The sequence below is a fragment of the Nomascus leucogenys genome, chromosome 18 (assembly GCF_006542625.1).
Source record: "Nomascus leucogenys isolate Asia chromosome 18, Asia_NLE_v1, whole genome shotgun sequence".
In the NCBI taxonomy this organism is placed as follows: Eukaryota; Metazoa; Chordata; class Mammalia; order Primates; family Hylobatidae; genus Nomascus; species Nomascus leucogenys.
In genome coordinates this window covers 69333971-69351946 of record NC_044398.1, presented here as the reverse complement: position 1 = coordinate 69351946, position 17976 = coordinate 69333971, and the positions used below count along the sequence as shown (strand labels likewise).

General features: G+C 36.6%; 1 protein-coding gene across 5 annotated transcripts in view; it reads left to right on the top strand.

Annotated features, from left to right (window-relative positions):
- Positions 1-17976, top strand: part of PDE4D (phosphodiesterase 4D) — a 1540268-nt gene that overhangs the window by 1303659 nt on the left and 218633 nt on the right. For 4 of the 5 annotated variants that reach the window (XM_030797623.1, XM_003265960.3, XM_003265958.2 and 1 more), the window contains 2 exons: positions 7464-7500; positions 15833-15906. In XM_030797623.1, the coding sequence (XP_030653483.1) occupies positions 7464-7500; positions 15833-15906 (111 nt within the window). The remainder of the gene's footprint in view (positions 1-7463; positions 7501-15832; positions 15907-17976) is intronic. The other variant, XM_030797624.1, reaches the window with a different exon arrangement.

The window sequence follows — 17976 nt, the reverse complement described above, 5'->3', positions numbered from 1 at the left end:
TTCATAAATAGACGTACTGCTTAATTTATTTTGACTTAAATGGAGCTAGTTTCAAATTAAAAGGCCAAGCAATACAGAGGATCCATATCCTCAAGTATGTCTAATACCAAGGAAACAGTTTTTATGTATTTTTGGTTTTGTTTTATTTACAGATTACTTAGAGTTTATCAAAACATCTAATGCCTCCTTTATAAGTAATTTTAAATCATTCATTATATTCTTAAATTTATAATTTGTCAGCGTGAACATTATTTTTGGAAAAACAAATCATCTCTTTTAAACACTATATGGAAAAAATAATTTGGTTTTGCAAAATTTTCTTGGTAGTCACATTTTACGGAATTTTTGTTGTCTGAAATTAGTTTCATGATTTTAATTTAAGCGGGTACCAATATAAAATATTTAACATTCCCATGAATTCCCTGTGCAGCCCAGTTTCTCATGTAGCATTTTAATATTTAGCTTTGTCTTATGTATATTTAATTAAAATAAGCATGTTTCCTTTAATAAGTAGCTTTTTAAAAATGAATGAATGATAAATGAACTGAAATTAGTCTGAAAAACCCATATGATTATTTTTTAATTTGTTTAAAAATAGAATCAATGCTCACATTTTAATACATTTGGATTCACATAACTCGAAAAATTTTAGAGATTACCGAATATAGATTGGAATCATTAACAATATTTTAAAAGAATAAAGGTATGTAGAATTTTTATGGTTCATTAATGTTTAATGCTAAAAGCAAGAAAAACAGTTGAATATACACTATGATTCTAATTCTATAAGGAAGTATGTAGTCCATAATAGTCACATACTATATTGCATACATGTGCTCACATACATGCAGTGGGAAAATGTTATCAATAGTTATCTTTGAATGGTTCTTTAAGTTCTATATCTCCCAAAGTATGTATATGTATGTATATACTTCATATGTGTGTATGTGTATATCTGCATACACATATATGTATACATATATGCATGTGTACATGTGTATATACACATATATGCATATATGTACATGTATGTGTGTACATATATGCATATATGTACATGTATGTGTGCATGTGTGCACACGTGTGTATATGTATATATGTACATGTGTGTATAGATACATATCTGTATATATGTATATATGTACACATATGTATATATACATATACACATACACATAAAGATCAAGTAGGTTATATTATATGTTTGTTTGTTTGTTTTATATGTCCATACTTTTATGAAGATGGATCTAGAGAGTTGTGAGTAGACGTGGTCCTCCTATAGCTAATCCTTGGGTGTTGTCAAATAGTCTAGGCTCCCAGAAATATTTTTATATTCACTTAAAAATTAGAACATACTTGTTTCTCTATAATTCTAAAAGAAGTGGTCAAGGGTGAATTGATAGGTGGATGATAGTTTTTAGTCTGAGGAAAGAAAAATACTAAGATTTCAAAATTATCAAAATCTTGGACTTTAAAATATATTTCAAAAATATTATTTTAATTTTCTATATGTTTATCAATTTCCTAATCCTATTGACAAACTTCAGAGGAGAATATCTTTCTAGTAAGAGTGAGTGAAGCACAGAAGATGAAAAAAGTTTGCACAAGATTCCATTTGGCCAGCACGGTGGTGCACACCTGTAATCCTAGGCACCCCGTAGACTGAGACAGGAAGATCACTTCAGCCCAGGAGTTCAAGGCCAGTCTGGGCAACTTAGCAAACCTCCATGCCATTGAAAAAAAAAAAAAAAAGGATTAGATCCAAATGTAAGCCCCAGCCTGTGACTCCTTCACAGTGCTAGTTCATGCATTCATTTGTCATGCTAAAATTTGCAATGTGTGATATTCAAAAGCAGTAGGTCTTACATGGCCACTAATGCTTTAAATATTGTAGGATTAGGGGTCTTTGCTCCATAAAGTAAAAACTTTCTTCTAATTAACTATATCTCCTTTTCCTTATGATTTAGTAATAGTAAAACAGAGAAAGATCGCCACCTAGTGTGTTTAAGATTTCAACCAATCATGAAATGAACTTGTTTAGGAAATTATATTTTCAGGTGCTGCTGTTGGTTGAACTTATTTTTTTAAGATGACAACAGGCTTTTTCATTTTTAAGTACTTGAACCATTTACGGATCTCAACAAAGTCTCCGTAAGAGTGTGGGCATTTGGATTTCTTGCTTTCAGTTTCTTGCTTGTTTCTGTTTTCTTATTACAGAAAGAGAAAGGGTAGAAAATAACGTGATAAATAATACAGAAGTAGAAGAAGGATGGGAGGGGGAATAGAGAATAGAAGTTCCTGACTCTACTGTCACTTCTCTTGTGAGAAAAAAAAGGCAATAGTATACTGCTGGGCCCTGTGTTCTCCTGCCTTCAACAGCGCTGGCTCTGGACTCGGGAAGTCTCTCTCCTTGGGAGAGGCAAGGTTCCCCGGGACTAGTGAAGATGACTCTGGTTCACTTCCTGGTAACCAGGGAAGGTGACAGAGCATGTGGCACCTCCTTGGACATCATGAAACTTAAGACCAATGTGATACTGACTCCCACAGTGACCTACAATGGCTCATCCTGGCTGTTCTAGAAGTTTCTGCACTTGCATTCTGCTGTGACTGTTACCTGGGTACCAGTCTCATCACTCAGATACATACATACATACATGTATACATGCGTGCATACCTACATGCATACATATAGACACGCAGTGTCAAAATGACTTTTTTTCTGAGCCTTCCTATCCCTCATTCTTTCTCTGCCTGTCCTCCATGAACACTCCAGTTCTTTTTTTAAAAGAGCTGTATTTTCCTTAAAACAGATCACAGCCGTTTTTTGTTAAGAGTTGTTGTTGTTATAATTGTTTTTATTTAAATGAAAGACAATATTGCATCATCCTCACCCAAAATTCACATTACCAGGAGGTACAATTTCAAATGTCCAGGCAATATTCACTGTGTGACTTTGAATCTAGCTTCTCAGTCACTTTATAGAGACCCTAATAGTCTCTTCCCATCTCAGAAGAGACTCAGAAAAATATTCAGCCAAGTAGGCCTAGGAAGCCCCAATTTAGTACATTGTATTATAATCCCTCCCAGCCCCACTTTACCTGGCAAGGCACTTTAAAAGTTTCTGTGGGTAAAGTTGTTTAGGTGCAAGATTTCAGAATCATTTTATTTCATAGCATTTTTTAAGCATATGTGATCATTCAGTTCATTAAAACCCACACATACTTTAAGCCAAATCATATTCACAAAGTGAATCTTCTGTTAATCTTAACTACCAGATCTGTTTTTAAATTATTATAAGCAAAGTGTAAGACACAATTCAAAGATACGTCTGTATTATATTTATTTTCTTCTAACCATAAATAAAAATATGTTTTACTTGCCTCATTCTACTAGTGACAGTATGTCTGAAAAGATCTGTTTTAATATTGAGTTGAGGACTTAGACAAAGGTTTTAAAATTATATGTTAGGTATATATTCAAAGATAATTTAAGCATGACATACTTTTGAAAATAAATGGATAGGCTATAACCTACCCTTTATCGAGGACATCTGCCACAGAAATGCTAGGAATCATTTTACTGTTACTAAAATGAGACCATCTTGAGATATTTGGCAGAAACAATTTCTGGGCAATTTATTAAAAAGTAATATATTTCCTTCACTAAAATGATAACTGTCTTTACACTTTCATAGGGAAGAAAGCAAGACTGGTAAATTATCATAAATATTGTAAAGTATATTACTTATAGTACTTATAAAGGAGATACAACCAAAGAAAAAATTAAATGTTTTAATAAATACGCAACCCTTTTGAGTTTTGAAAGATTCAAATCCAGTGTCATCTATGTAAAACATTAGGGGACATATTTCCATGGATTCATTTCAGATTGATGATGTGCCTTGTCAAGATGACTTAGTTCTGAAAAAAAAAACTTCATAGTAGGGCAATTATAAAGAATAAAGTGAAAGAAGAGACTATAGCTTGGGACAATAACAAGATTTCATATTATTTTAATTTTGGTTATCTGAACTGCCTCTCATCCGTTTTACAATACAATGTCTTCAGCTTGGCCATGCACTGAAGCAGATGAATAGTTTAGCGGACTGGCAAATCAAGTCGGCATAGGTGGCATGTCTTTTCTCCTTGTGTAATATACCTCCCATTATGGAATTTTTAATAACATTTTTTAATCTCAGAAACCATTGAACTATCTTGAATGCAGTATATGTAGTATATACACCTATTGAAAATGTCTTTTGTGTTTGGATTTCTAACACACTACACAGTTTACTGATTTGTCCACCACTCACAAGAGTGTTTGACTTCAAATGAACTCAAAAGGTGTCTTTTTATGTGTGTAGAAATTTGTCAAATGCTGAAGTGTTTAGCTCTGGATTTTGTCTTCATGCTTTTTAAACTCTGGTGTATCTGTAAGTATTTCTCAGTTGTTTTGTGAGAGTTAGGCTACTGTTTCAAAATAAGTACATAAGAGAAATTGTAGCCCTATATTTACCTATATGACACAGCCAGAAGGGAAAGTCAGAATGATGGGCCAAGGAAGAAATGTAGCTGGCCAACCCTGGCATCACTTTGAAATTTGCATTTATTGGGCCATTTTCCTAGAGATTTATTTTTAATCTTTTTAAGCTGTTCCATAGGAATCAGCCGATGAATACCACAAAAGGGGACCATTCCAGGTATGGCTGTGCAGCTTACTACCTGCGTGTCTTTGTGTTAAATCTCTTAATCAATTTGAGCTACAATTTTCTCATCTGAAAAATGGGAGTAATATCACCTACCTTGCAACATTGTTGTAACAGTTGATGATTGTATATAAAATACACTTGCTATGATAACATTCTTTTTACTTTGGTAAATGTTTGAAATTTTCCTATCTTTTTTTTCCCCAGAACTTTTTCTTTGCCCCAGAGCTTTTAATGCTGTCGTGGTGCCTCTCTCTCTCTCAGCTACCACTGATTTAGTTTAGGTACTCATCTCTTCTATTCTCTACACTGGTCTCCCTGCTTCCATTTTTGTCCCTTTAAAGCCCTCAATCTTTTATAGACCTGTCACAGGGTCTCGAGAGTCCTTCTTAGCGAAGTATCAGTTTTCTGAGTCTTTGCAATTTCCTGACTGCGTAGGAAAGCAAAAATCATTATGATTTAAAAGGTTTTACTACTGCTGCTAATTATTATTATAGAAATGTTTATTGAACATTTACTGTGTGGTAAGCACACTTTTCAGCTCTTAACTTTATTAATTTATTGAATCCCAAAACATCACTGTATGTATGCGCTATTATCTCCATTTTACAGATGAAGAGGCCAAGAGAAAGTGAAGTTTAATGACTTGCACAATTTCACACACCTAGTATGTGACAGAGCTGAAATTCCAACCCAAACTTCCATCAGAGAGTAAAATCCATGTTCTTGTACATGTCATACAAGGGCTCCGTGATCTGCTGCCTGGCTCATTACCACCCATGATTCTGAATTTCCTGCCTTGCATGGCATTCTCTAGAATCACCGAGCTTCTCTTTGCAGCTCTGTATCTGCTTCTTTCTCATCTAGGCAGCTGCTCTGCCTCCTTGGCTTCATCTCTCTCTGCTGGCTCCCTGGGGCTCAATGGCCTCCTCGCCACTTCAGTGCACCAGGCCTGCTCCTACCCTGGGCCATTGTTCTAGGAAAGAGCCTTTCTGGGCTTGACCTCAGAAGACCTTTTTTTTTTCAGAGTCAAGGTAAATTATGTAAATTATTTATTGATGACAGAAGAACACTATCTTAGTCCAGTTTCTGTTACTATAACAGAAAAGCACAGACAGGGTAATTTATATAGAAAAGAAGTTTATATCTTACAGTTCTAGAGGCTGGGTAGTCCAAGGACATGGCATCAGCATCTGATTAGGATATTTGGGATGCATCATTCCAAATGATGGAAAAATGGAAGGGCAAGTGAGCACATACAAAAGAGAAAGCATGAGGGGCTGGGCTCACTTTATAACAACCCACTCTTACGATAACTAACCCACTCCCACCATAACAGCATTAATTCATTCATGAGTGTGAAGCCCTCATGACCTAAATACTTCTCACAGGCCCCCACCTCTTAATATTGTTACAATGGCAATTAAACATCAACATGGGAAAATACGTTTTTCAATTGACATCCTGCCTCTACCACTTATTAGCTTTCAGACCTTATGCCCTCTCTGAACCTCAGTTGCCTCCTCTATAAAATGACCTTAAAACCCAATGTCCTACCTTCTTAGAGTTCTAGAGTTCTATGAATAATCTCTACGAAGAGCAGGTGCCCCTTGAAAAACATGATTCTGGAGCTAAGGGGGTGTAAAATAACACATGCTTCCTTTACATTGTTTTTTCCTTCTGCTTTTATTTCCCACATTTTTATTTTCAAGATCTCCACATGGTTTGATGATGACCACAGCACCTATTCTAGCTATTGGTAACAATTTATTCAGTAACATCATCCATATGCTCCCTGTGCCCCAGCATGTTTCATGGGTGTTGTTTTGGGTCACTCGGGTCGTTTTCAGATTGTTCATGAGTGAGCGAAAAGTTTATTTGCACTGTTCTCAGGGCCATGTCCAGGAAGCTGCCTGTGTTGAATAACAGCATTCACTTTTGATTTAAGAATTTTATCTAGCTAGATCAAGAAATAGCTGATGGTGACTCTGGAAATCCTTATCTCAAATTATTCATGCTAAGAAATACCACAAAAGAACCCTGAGCCCCAGTTTCTCACTTTCCTCTAACTGGAATGTTGCACAACTTTCCTTGCCCTTCCCTGTCCCTCCAAGACACGTCATGCTGACACCTTGCTCCCATACCCCAGGCACGGTGTAGCTGGGGTTGCTGCAGCAACAGCACACACGGAGTAACATTCCCCAGTAACTACAGTGGCTGGGATGTGAGTCAGTTGAACATTTCACTGGGTTTTTATTAGTGTATGATGCAGTCCCATGTCATCTACAGTTCCTAGCCTGTCCAAGACTTAACACGGGATGATGTGGAACACTCCATGCTAATCACCTTCAAATATTAGATGGTCAAGGGTTCTCTCACTGAAGTCACTGCAGTTGCTGGTTCCTTCCACAGCACCCCTTACTAATATCTACAGTAAGAGGCCAAAAGTAAATCTCAGGCCCCACTGCTGGAACACCATTTCTACTATTGCATATCCTGTGTGCCTAAAAAGCAACAGTGACCCTGGCTGATGATCAAGAAGCCCCTCTTTTTACCCAGGGAGTTGGACAATTGTTAACATCCCAGAAGACATATTTTTAACCCAGTTGCTGGGAAGAACATGTGCTGAAGAATAAGGATGGAATCACTGTAATTCTCTATGGGAACTCATGAAAGTGGAACTTGCCATTTAATATTGATCGACACTGAGCACAGAGTTATTGGTGATTTCTAATGTGGGATTTGGTTTATTTTTCAGACACGGAGATGACTTGATTGTGACTCCATTTGCTCAGGTAAGCACAGCTTGGTGAATGGGCAGGTTTCTCACAGATGTAAAAATTTAATTTGGGGGATTAGTTTGGGCTATTAATTTAATTTAATTTTAAATCAAGCACAGGTATAAACACAAATTCTTGGTTCATTCAAGCAATTCAAAAGCAATGCTAGAGAAAGTGACTTTGGCTATATTAATCTGTTTCCTATAAACCCATAGAACCAAAGAGTGTCTTTGCTTCAAATAATAAATTAGCTAAGGGATATACTTAATTGGGTCCACACTGACATAAGCACTAGAAGCAGAAGGCTGTATCGTGGCTTAAGTTATGTTTAGTATAATTAGGTACATGATCAGTGCTTGAAATTCAGTATTCCAATTCAACTCGATATCTTATTTATCTCTTTTTTACATAATTTGTGCAGAGATTTAGCTGAGTGATGTGTTGATGTTTATTTGTTCCTTCTAGGCATAAAAATCATGAAAATACTTTAACTACATGACATATGTGCAAGCAGGTGATAACATGATCTAAAATGTTTGGGAATATATATATGAAAGAGTTGATGACCAGATGTTCTATGTATAGACCAATACTTCTCAACCCTACCTGCATGTTAGATAAACCTAGAGACCTCTTATCCCAGTGCCCAGGCTGCAGCCCTGGTCAATTAAATCCAAAAATTTGGAGATCTGATCCAAGCATCTGTATTTGTTAAAGGCCTCAGTATTTTTCCAGTGTGCAGGAGAAGTTGAGAGTCTCTGGTATAGACAACTAAGGGCAGAATGAGATAAAACTGATTTAACCTGGGGCATGAAGCAGGTTTAAAACAAACACTGACGGGTAAGAAATGTTAAATATTGAAATGCAAGTAATCCTGAGAGGTTGTAAAAATTATAATCAGGCCTATGTCGTACATCAAGGTGCTCTTGCACCTTGGACAACTCACTTAAATTTTCTGGGTCCTCTTTTTTTTCAGCTGGTAGAGTTAGGGGACTGAGCTGGATGAAAGACTGTCAGATCTAGTTAAAACCCTTTCACCTCCTCTTGCCAACTAAATGGACTTGAGCGAGTCACTGAACTTTTCCAAGCCTGGTCTCTTCCTCTGTTAAATAAAATAAATAACAGTTCCAAGTACCCTTGCTAAGACACTGAAATAATACCACACTTATAAAATGCTAGGCACAATTGTTTGAAAATATAATATTATAAAAACTTTAATTGTCATTGGTTTAAATGTATAGAGCTGAAAATGTTCTTTCTAAAATGTCATAAGTATTATTTTTCTAAACGGATAATAGGGTTTAGATAGTAGGATTATGTATAGTTCTACTTTTTAAAACTTTCCAAACTTTTATTACTGTAACTTAGACCTATAATATAATCAATTCCTAAGTAACATAATGTATAATAGTAACTTTTTAAATTAATGCAGGCAATTAAAAATAAAATACAATCACCATCCTTTTCAGATGGTTAATATCTTGTTTGCTGAAGGTTTTGCTGGAGATTATGAATTCTTTCTAGTACCTGTATTTCTGTGTCCAAAAAATTTACACTTGTATGATTTAATAATATCATGTGATAGCAAAATCTTATAAAGCTTAGAGTTTTTAATTGATTACTATTGAAAACTTATGGCCGGGTGCGGTGGCTTGCACCTGTAATCCCAGCACTTTGGGAGGCTGAGGTGGGTGGATCACCTGAGGTCAGGAGTTCGAGAACAGCCTGACCAACATGATGAAACCCTGTCTCTACTAAAAATACAAAAAATTAGCCAGGCATGGTGACGGGTGCCTGTAATCCCAGCTACTTGGGAGGCTGAGGCAGGAGAATTGCTTGAACCCGGGAGGTGGAGGTTGCAGTGAGCCAAGATCATGCCATTGCACTCCAGCCTGGGTGACAGAGCAAGACTCTGTCAAGAAAAAAAAAAAAAAGAAACAAAGAAAACTTATAATTCTATATCTAAGACCTGAGAGAGAGGTGAACAGACAAAATATGGCATAACAATGTAAGTAACATCTTCAAACATAGAACCAATCATTCCAATTTGAGTTCATTCAAGTAGCTATTCTTGTTTCTAACCAAATGATCTAGGTATTATTATAATAAAAAATATATATAAATATTTAATAAAAAATGAAAAAAGGTCTGTGTATGACATATGGTCTTTTACATCAAGTAATATTTATTAAGCTGCAACAAATAGATTAGTAAATTGGACTTGAACCCTGCCATCAGTGCTCTTAAATTCCAAGGAAATCTAGTCTTTTACCTGATTAGATATTTTCTGTAGTGTACCTATAATCTCCAAAAAAAAAAAAACTAATAGAATTTCAAGATATTGGGAAATACACACATATATATAATTTAGTCCATGTTAGTAAGCTATTTAAATAAAAAAGATGTGTACTTAATATACTTGAAATTAGAACTTTGAATATAAATCAACTCTATTATTTATAGGCATATCTGATGCCTAAAAATAATCCCATAATATATTAAGACTTTGCTTATGCTTAGCTAAGTGACTGATAACACCTTGTAGAGAGTGGTCATTACTCAAGAGGCTGCCGATTTTTTTTTAAGTGGCTTCATCATGGTTTTCACAAATGGCCTTTTACTGGAGTCTAAGACCTGGAAAGCCCCACTAGAATTAAAAACAAAACAAAACAAAAAACTGTTAAGCCCTGAAGAGTTTCACCACTGGTAGAGCATCTATGGGGAGAGGTTAAGAGAGAAGTCCCAGTGAGTATGTTTGAATGGCCTCCTCTTAAACCCTGTTGGACATGATTGGCATATTTTGCTGACACAATCACTAACTCCTCAAATTTTCTTTAATACAAAGTAGAGCACTTAGCACTTAATGGTAAGTGCTATTTTAGCATTAACTATTTAAAACTAAAAACATAAGATACTTATGTCACTTGAAGTGATACCAATCCAATTTGTCCTGATATACCATAATTGCTTTCACCAAAGGACAGAAAACAATGGATTTTAGAAAAGTCACTCAGAAAAATATTTAGCCAAGTAGGCCAAAGAATTACCCTCTTTTCCCAGCATGCTTTGAAAATTGGAATTTCACACTAAATTCCAGTGAAAAAGCTATGCTTCTCAAAAAGACAAAACAAAAACTTTTTGCATAAAAGGTTTAGAAAAATAATAAGAAAAAGGAAAATTTTCCAAAATTCCAAACCCCAAAATAACTGCTACTGACATTTTATTTTATATCCCTTTAGATTTATTTTTCTGTGCATATTTTCTGTCCCATGGCTCCTAAAAATGGCCCTCACATGTCTAAAGTGTTCAAAGATCCTCTCCCAAACCCATCTCATCTTCTGGCTCCTCTTGAGAACTCATTTCTTTATGCCTGAGTCCATCTCCAAAACACAAAAGGATCCCTCCCTGGTCTTTCCAAATCATGGTTTCCTTTGACGTGAAAAGAGTAAAATCCTAAATTAGAGAATTTAGGAAGCTGTGCAAAGATACATTGCACTTTTTTGGCCAGGCTAAAGCCTGAAACATCTTGGATAGTAATTTTCAGAAAGGATCCTACAGTATCTCTCCATAGTTTATCCCATTGTCTAAAACACTGTCAGGGCTAGAAATTCTTGCTGGTGTTTAACCTAAACTCTTTTCCACCTCTGATTTCTTATGCATTCCCCTATAGGCTCAGAATCCCTTTGGTCCTCAGAAAAAGTGACAGCTTTAAATATTTTTTTTAATTTCAATTGTTAAAGTATTCTCTTGTGTTTGTGTTGAAATCTTTTGGTGTGGCTGTTTCCTTAGCACGAAGGCTGGAGAGGGGTCCCACTGGAGTGCACTCAGCAACTGACCTTTTTTCTTGGCAAGAGTTCTTGGGGGCCAAGGAGCACTAAGGAGGCACAATGCTGATAAACTGTAGGAAACTCTTCTCTGCTGTCAGCCGCCTCCGGGCTCAGTGATCCCAGGATTTGTGACACAACTACCCTGTAGTAAAACTCTAAGTTGACTAGAACTCCCATGTAGAAGTGTGTAATGTTACATGAAGTAGACTCTGATGAGAGAGAAAACAGGAAAACCCAAGCATTATGCTGGATCCCTGGAGAAACCCTCCCAAGCATTATGCTGGTTCCCTGGAGAAACCCTCCCAAGCATTATGCTGGATCCCTGGAGAAACCCTCCCAAGCATTATGCTGGATCCCTGGAGAAACCCTCCCATCATTCAGCCTAAGGAGATATCCCTGATTTGAAAATACAGAGGCAGGAGAATAACTTGAACCCAGGAGGCAGAGGTTGCGGTGAGCCGAGATCGCGCCATTGCACTCCATACTGGGCGGGCAGCAAGAGCAAAACTCGGTCTCAAAAAAAAAAAAAAAAAAAAAAATTACGGGATAGGAACAACAACTACATCTCTTTACCTTTACTCTAACCAAAATACAGCACCTGGGATGCTTCTAGGATAAAAATGCAGTAGTTATTAATACTATAAGATATTACCATTTAGCTGGTAATAAAATATAACCAATATTCTCATATTCCTGCCTGTCCCTCAGCCACCTCACCCAGCAGCAACGATCTTGTGGCTTTATCGCCATCCCCAAGCTTGCAGACTGTGCTAGGCCCTCCCTGCCAGGCTATGAAAGAAGACAGTCACCTCGTTTCAGTCGGTGCTAAATTTTTAGCTTTTCTTTAGCCTTAATTAACTTAAATTACAACTACTATCTTCTGGACATCTAAGTTCTTTTTAAGAGCGAACCATATAAAATTGTCTATCAACCTTTTCTGGTGTACAAACCAGCAATTTCATTGGGTTTAGACAAAACATAACTTGGAAAGAGGTTTTCTTTTCATAAAAATGACCTTTCTATTTTGTAAATAAGCATAACTTGACTCCAGCTTTTTCCGGAGATAAAAGCGAAGTAATGAATCTCTCCCAGAGCGGGTCGCCGCTTCCTCCGCCGCCAGCGGCACCTCAACCTCATGGTCTGTGTTTTACCGCCATCTAGTGGTAGCAAGTGTATATGGTTATGAAAAACAATCCTCGAAACCATTTATTTTCCTCTTTTTTTTTTAGGCTATGATGTTCAGCTATTTAAGTGTTAAATGATAACCGCATTTTCCTGCTATTTTCAGTGATTCTTATTGTTTAATAAATGTTTAGAAGCACCTAAGAAGATCCGAGAGTAGTATACGTAAATAACATTGAATCTTTCCCCATGGGCTAATATATGAACCATCTTTGTCTAAAATTTTTCTGTAAAACTACCAGTATTTCCTTCCTAAGGAAGATATATTTCTCATCATTCCCAATGTATTTTTGACATTGACTGGCTATACTTTTGCTTGGTGGGGCAGAAGAGAAAGAAATGACCTTAATTTTCTAACCATTGAGCTCTGTGGAAGAAACCTCAGGGTCCTTTTTGGTTAGCAAGCATTAAGGAGTAAGGACAATTGTGAAAGGAGCAGTAAAGCTTTGACTACAGTTCTTAAAGAGTCGAATTCAGGGGAAGTGAGGGCTGCCCTGAACAAAAGCAAAGAACAATGGAACTTTAACTTAGGGGCTTCAGTAAAACTGTGTATAGTTCTCCCCACAGCCTACAGTAACAAATGCGCCCTCTTTGTGCCCTGCAATGCAAAGTGAAAGCTTAAAAGACTAACACAGTGATAACAGTGATGACGACACCAAGAGTCAATCAGCGAGGCCCAAGACAACACCCCCTTATAAGATTTGTCTAGAAATGTTATTTACACTTCTGCCAATAGCATACATGTCATACTGTAGAAGATAATAGTTAACACCAAACATAAAATTTATAAAATACTGTTTGTCCTACTGCAAAAGAAAACCCCCCCCACACACACACAATAAATAATCTAATACTGGCATGCCTAGGAAATAATTTCTCTACAAGATTATTTATTGCAACGGTGTTTATAAAAAAACAACTTTAAGATAGAAAACCTAAAAGTTGATTGCTAGTGGCCAGGCAGCTGATTGTCTGAAGGAGAGACTGGAAGACAGATTTCTTTTTTTACTTTTTATTTTGAAGTATTTCATATATATAAGAGACTATAGCTGGTAATTGTGTAAAATATAAAGAATAATACTAAAATGAACAGTTTAAGAAATAGAACAGTTATCAGTATTTTCATGTCCCCTGAGTGTCCCTCCCCAAAGTTAATCTGTTTCTATTGCGTCTTTTCAGAAGTAACAATAAATTTGATTTTTATCTTAATCATTGAAGGGGAGACTTTTTGCTTTATACTCTTTTGTTTAAATTCTGAAGCATGTGAAGATATAAGTTATACAAAGATAAATAATTTTAAACTAAAAACCAAGACAAAATATTAAATTAATTATTAAATTAGAAGTTTATTATAATAGAGGCAAAAACTCCTCTACAGAAATTTTTTCTTTGATGAACTAATTTTTCTTTTCATGACTGATGTTTCCCTTCAAATGATCATAGAAAATAAGTTGCCTGCAGTTCTATGTCTATTTACCCAGCTGTCAACTGCAATGAACTTAACTATTATGTATTTGAATAAAAATCTCAGAATTCTGGGGTTAAAAATTTTGCCTAGGAAGGGGATCTAATCGATCATTGCTGGTGCAATGATTTTATCTTAAAGTCTTCATTAGTATGTTTGATATTGACTTCTTAAAACATAAATTAAGCCTGCATGACTTAATGACAGTGGATCATTTATCCGATTTACTTGGGCATCATTCAAGATTTCATGCCTAATGAAAGACATCGTGGTCTGATGTCAGCAGTCGGCTATTTGAATACTCCATCATAGGCAGCGTGACCTTTCAGAGCCGTGGGTTGTTTATATGAGATAATGAGCCAGGTTTTTCCAGTGACTGAGTTAATCGCGGTTGGCTTCTTAGGAAGCAGCATTAACTCCTTTAGGGGAAAATTCTCTAAGTCACTGTCCCAAGGCGTACACAGCTCTCCATTGACTTACACAAATGAATGTCAATTTCATCAACAACAACAACAAAACAGAGTCTGGGACATTTTTGTCTTGGAAAAAAAATTAGACTGATTTTAGTCTAGGTCTGTGCCAGATGAAACATTTCTGAAAACAGCTCTGGAAACTTTGAAGCAATTAAAAATTTGGAGACTCTTGAATTACCAATGCTAGGCATTAAGTAAATTTCCCATGTGCATGCCAAGTCATTAAGTCAAAGGTAACGCCGCCCTCGTGGGCTGATATTGGCCGAATGCTTTCTATTTGCCAGGCACTGTTCTTGGCAACCAAACCTGTCATTCCATATACTCCTCACAACAATTCTACGAGGTAGGTATCACTATCCCAGTTTTCCAGGTTAGGAAGCTGAGGTACAAAGAGGTTGCATATCTAGTCCAAGTTCACACATTTACTACATAACAGAGCCAGACAGTCTGGGTTGTTACGTAATACCTACTCAGACATTTGGAATCTGTGTTTTACATAAACTTAGCACTCTAGCTGTCACCCAAATCACCTATAATCCCATCTAATATGGGTTTGACCCTGGGGAAACTTGCCCATTTCGGGAGAAAGAGAGGAGGGAAGAAGGAGATAAGGCTCTAGGAACCTTCTCCTAGGCTCACTTCCAGTCTGTTGGCTACTTTCTAGTTCCAGCTGGAATTAGAAAAAGCGACTGTTAGAGATAGTGACACCTATTAGTCCTGCCTTGTCATGTGTGTGGGCATGTCGTGTCTATGTATTCATTTAGTCAACAAATTTTTATTGAGCATCTTCTGTGTGCCAAGCATTGTGCATGTACAGGGCGGCAGCATTTTACATAAGAAATGCATCCCTGAGAGCTTCTTACAATGCACAATTCAGATAACCTTAACAAAAGAAAACGATGTCTGCTTACTGGCTAGAGTAACCATGTGGCAAAGGTAGAAAAACAGTTTAAAATTCACTTCACTTGCCAGCTTAAAATTATGAGATTCTTCATCAATTTTTGAAGAGATTTGGGAGTAGGGAATTTTTTATCTCTAAAGTGAGATTTATTAGCATTTTATATTATACTATTTGAAATGTGCATAAAATGCAATCATGTTATCTGTGTATCGCCTGGAATATTGTCTTGGTGACTAAGGAACCCAGAAATACTATGGAAACTGCTGCTACTGTCACCATATGCATAGACAATGTGGAGAGATTTCTGGAAAGTCCCTGCAGTCTGGCCTCTCTGGATTTCGTGTGGATACCTACAAACTTCACTAAGTGTTGGGAGATTCTTTAGTGGTATATGAAACTAAGTTGCAAGCAATATCAAGTTTTCTCTTAACAAACCATATTCAAGTGTATTTCAAATGGCCTTAGCTCAAGAAGTTTCAAGAATCCTTTCTTGTTGTAGGTCTTGGCCAGTCTGCGAACTGTACGAAACAACTTTGCTGCATTAACTAATTTGCAAGATCGAGCACCTAGCAAGTAAGATATCCTTTTTCTCCCCCTTTTTTGCTGAACTTTTAAATAAGTTTTCTCAACTTCATTGAGCCCAAGGCAATATGTTAGACTTCTCTGTGTTGTTGCCATGTTGTCTAACTGTGTATCCTAAGTCATATGATGTCCTGTTAATTTTCTATAAATACTTTGTGGTGATGGTTCTAATATCAGAAATGAAGCAGTATGACAAATAAATGTGGTGATTCCATCTGTCAGAAATCAGCTGGCATGATCAGTCCTCTGCCCAGTTATTTGCACTCGGGGTAACTTTATAGTTTCGGCTTACTTCATAAATTAACCGTGGGTGAATAATCTCATCACACCTTAAGATCAGCTGAAAGTCATCCTCTCAAGACAACGATGATTTGGAGGTGCGCCATATCATAGCAAAGATCTTTGATCCTCCTGCTGTTACTGACTTTCAGATCAGCAGCATTCATGGAGCAATTAATAGAATTGTGGTTTACATGACAACAGGGAAAGCATTTGAAAGATGGGAAATGATTATCATTTCAGGTTCTTGATAAAGGCAAAAAAAATCTAAAAAGATAAAAGTAATTTTTCAATATTAAATGGAAAACTGGTGTGCTGTTATTTCAATGTCCATTTTTTCAAAAACTGATATTAATAAGAAATAAAATATTAAAATACCAACTTCAAATAATTTTCCAGAAGGAAAAAATAACATTTAAATCAATATTAAGAGGATAGTAAATATAAGTGTATTAGGAACTATAACTTATCTAAGTGCATGACATTTCATAGTAGTTACTACTTCTTAAAAACAATGAAAAATCTGAACTTTCCATTTCATGATAATAAAATTGACCTCCCAGATTCACATTTTTCATTATCAAAAATAGCTCTGGCCATTATTCAAGTACTTCTTGTGATAGAAAAAAGTTTTTAAAAATCAATATAAATGTAACAATGCAAGCTATTGGAATGGAACCCATTAGGTTCTGTTTTTCCAGGTAATGAATTTTTGCAGTCCTATTCTCTCAGCCTGAACACTTCTCATCTTCTTCTTCCTCTCCTCATCTACTGGGCTAATTGTCATTCATTCTTTTGTCTGTAGCTTAAATAAAATTTCTTTTGGAGCATTGCCCCTGACGATACCCAACATAAACACACACCCACAAGCCCTAATCAAAGTGATGTGCCTTTCCATCTCTGTCTGATTGTACCTTGTACTTGATTCCTATGTTAGCACGTAGCTCTCTGTGCTCCTGTTGCCTGTTTGTCTATTGGGATGCTCCTGACCACTGTCAGTTCCCAGTGAGTAGGAATGTAGTCGGTTCATATTTGTATTCCCTGTGCCTAGCATAATACAGAGTCTATCAGTCTGCAAAGGCCTGTTTGCTGAAAGGGCAAAGTAGTAACTCAGCATGTAAAATCTGAGGGCGTGCTTTGAGGTACCTGTTCATTACCAATCATGTTTTCTATGTAATGTGGCCGTGCAATATCATACTGACCTCAGCGGCCCCCTTGGTCTTTGGGGATTTGGTAGCTTGTAAGATCAGTCACCTCCCCCTTAGAAAGTCTCAGCTCTGCAGAAGAAATGAAGTTACTGGTTGTCACTCCCAAACTTTATAGTCTCAAATTTTACCCAGGAAACTGAGATTTTTGTCTTTAAAAAGTGAACAAGAAACTCCCTTTATGCTTCCTTTACATATGGTCACCTGAGTACCAGCATTTAAATCTGTGGCAGGCAAATAGTTGATCAGTCAGGCTCCAGAGATGATCTGAGGCCTGTTTCTATGCAAGGCAGAAGTTTTCAGCTGACATACAGGGATGGAACAGATTGAAATGGAAAGGAGCAGCTAGAAGAAAACAGAAAATCATAGCTTGAGCCTGAACTTCCTCTCTGCCTTGACAATGCCCAGGGTGACATCTAACCAAACAGTATTATCTGGCAGACTCTAAGTAAAGGCCACTGTGGTCTTCCTTTCGGTCAATGCAAATTTGTGCCTCCATTACTGATTCAAACCAAATCGGCTTCTTTGGGTATCAGAATAGTAGGATTCAATCTATTCATGGCTAAACTCGATTCTG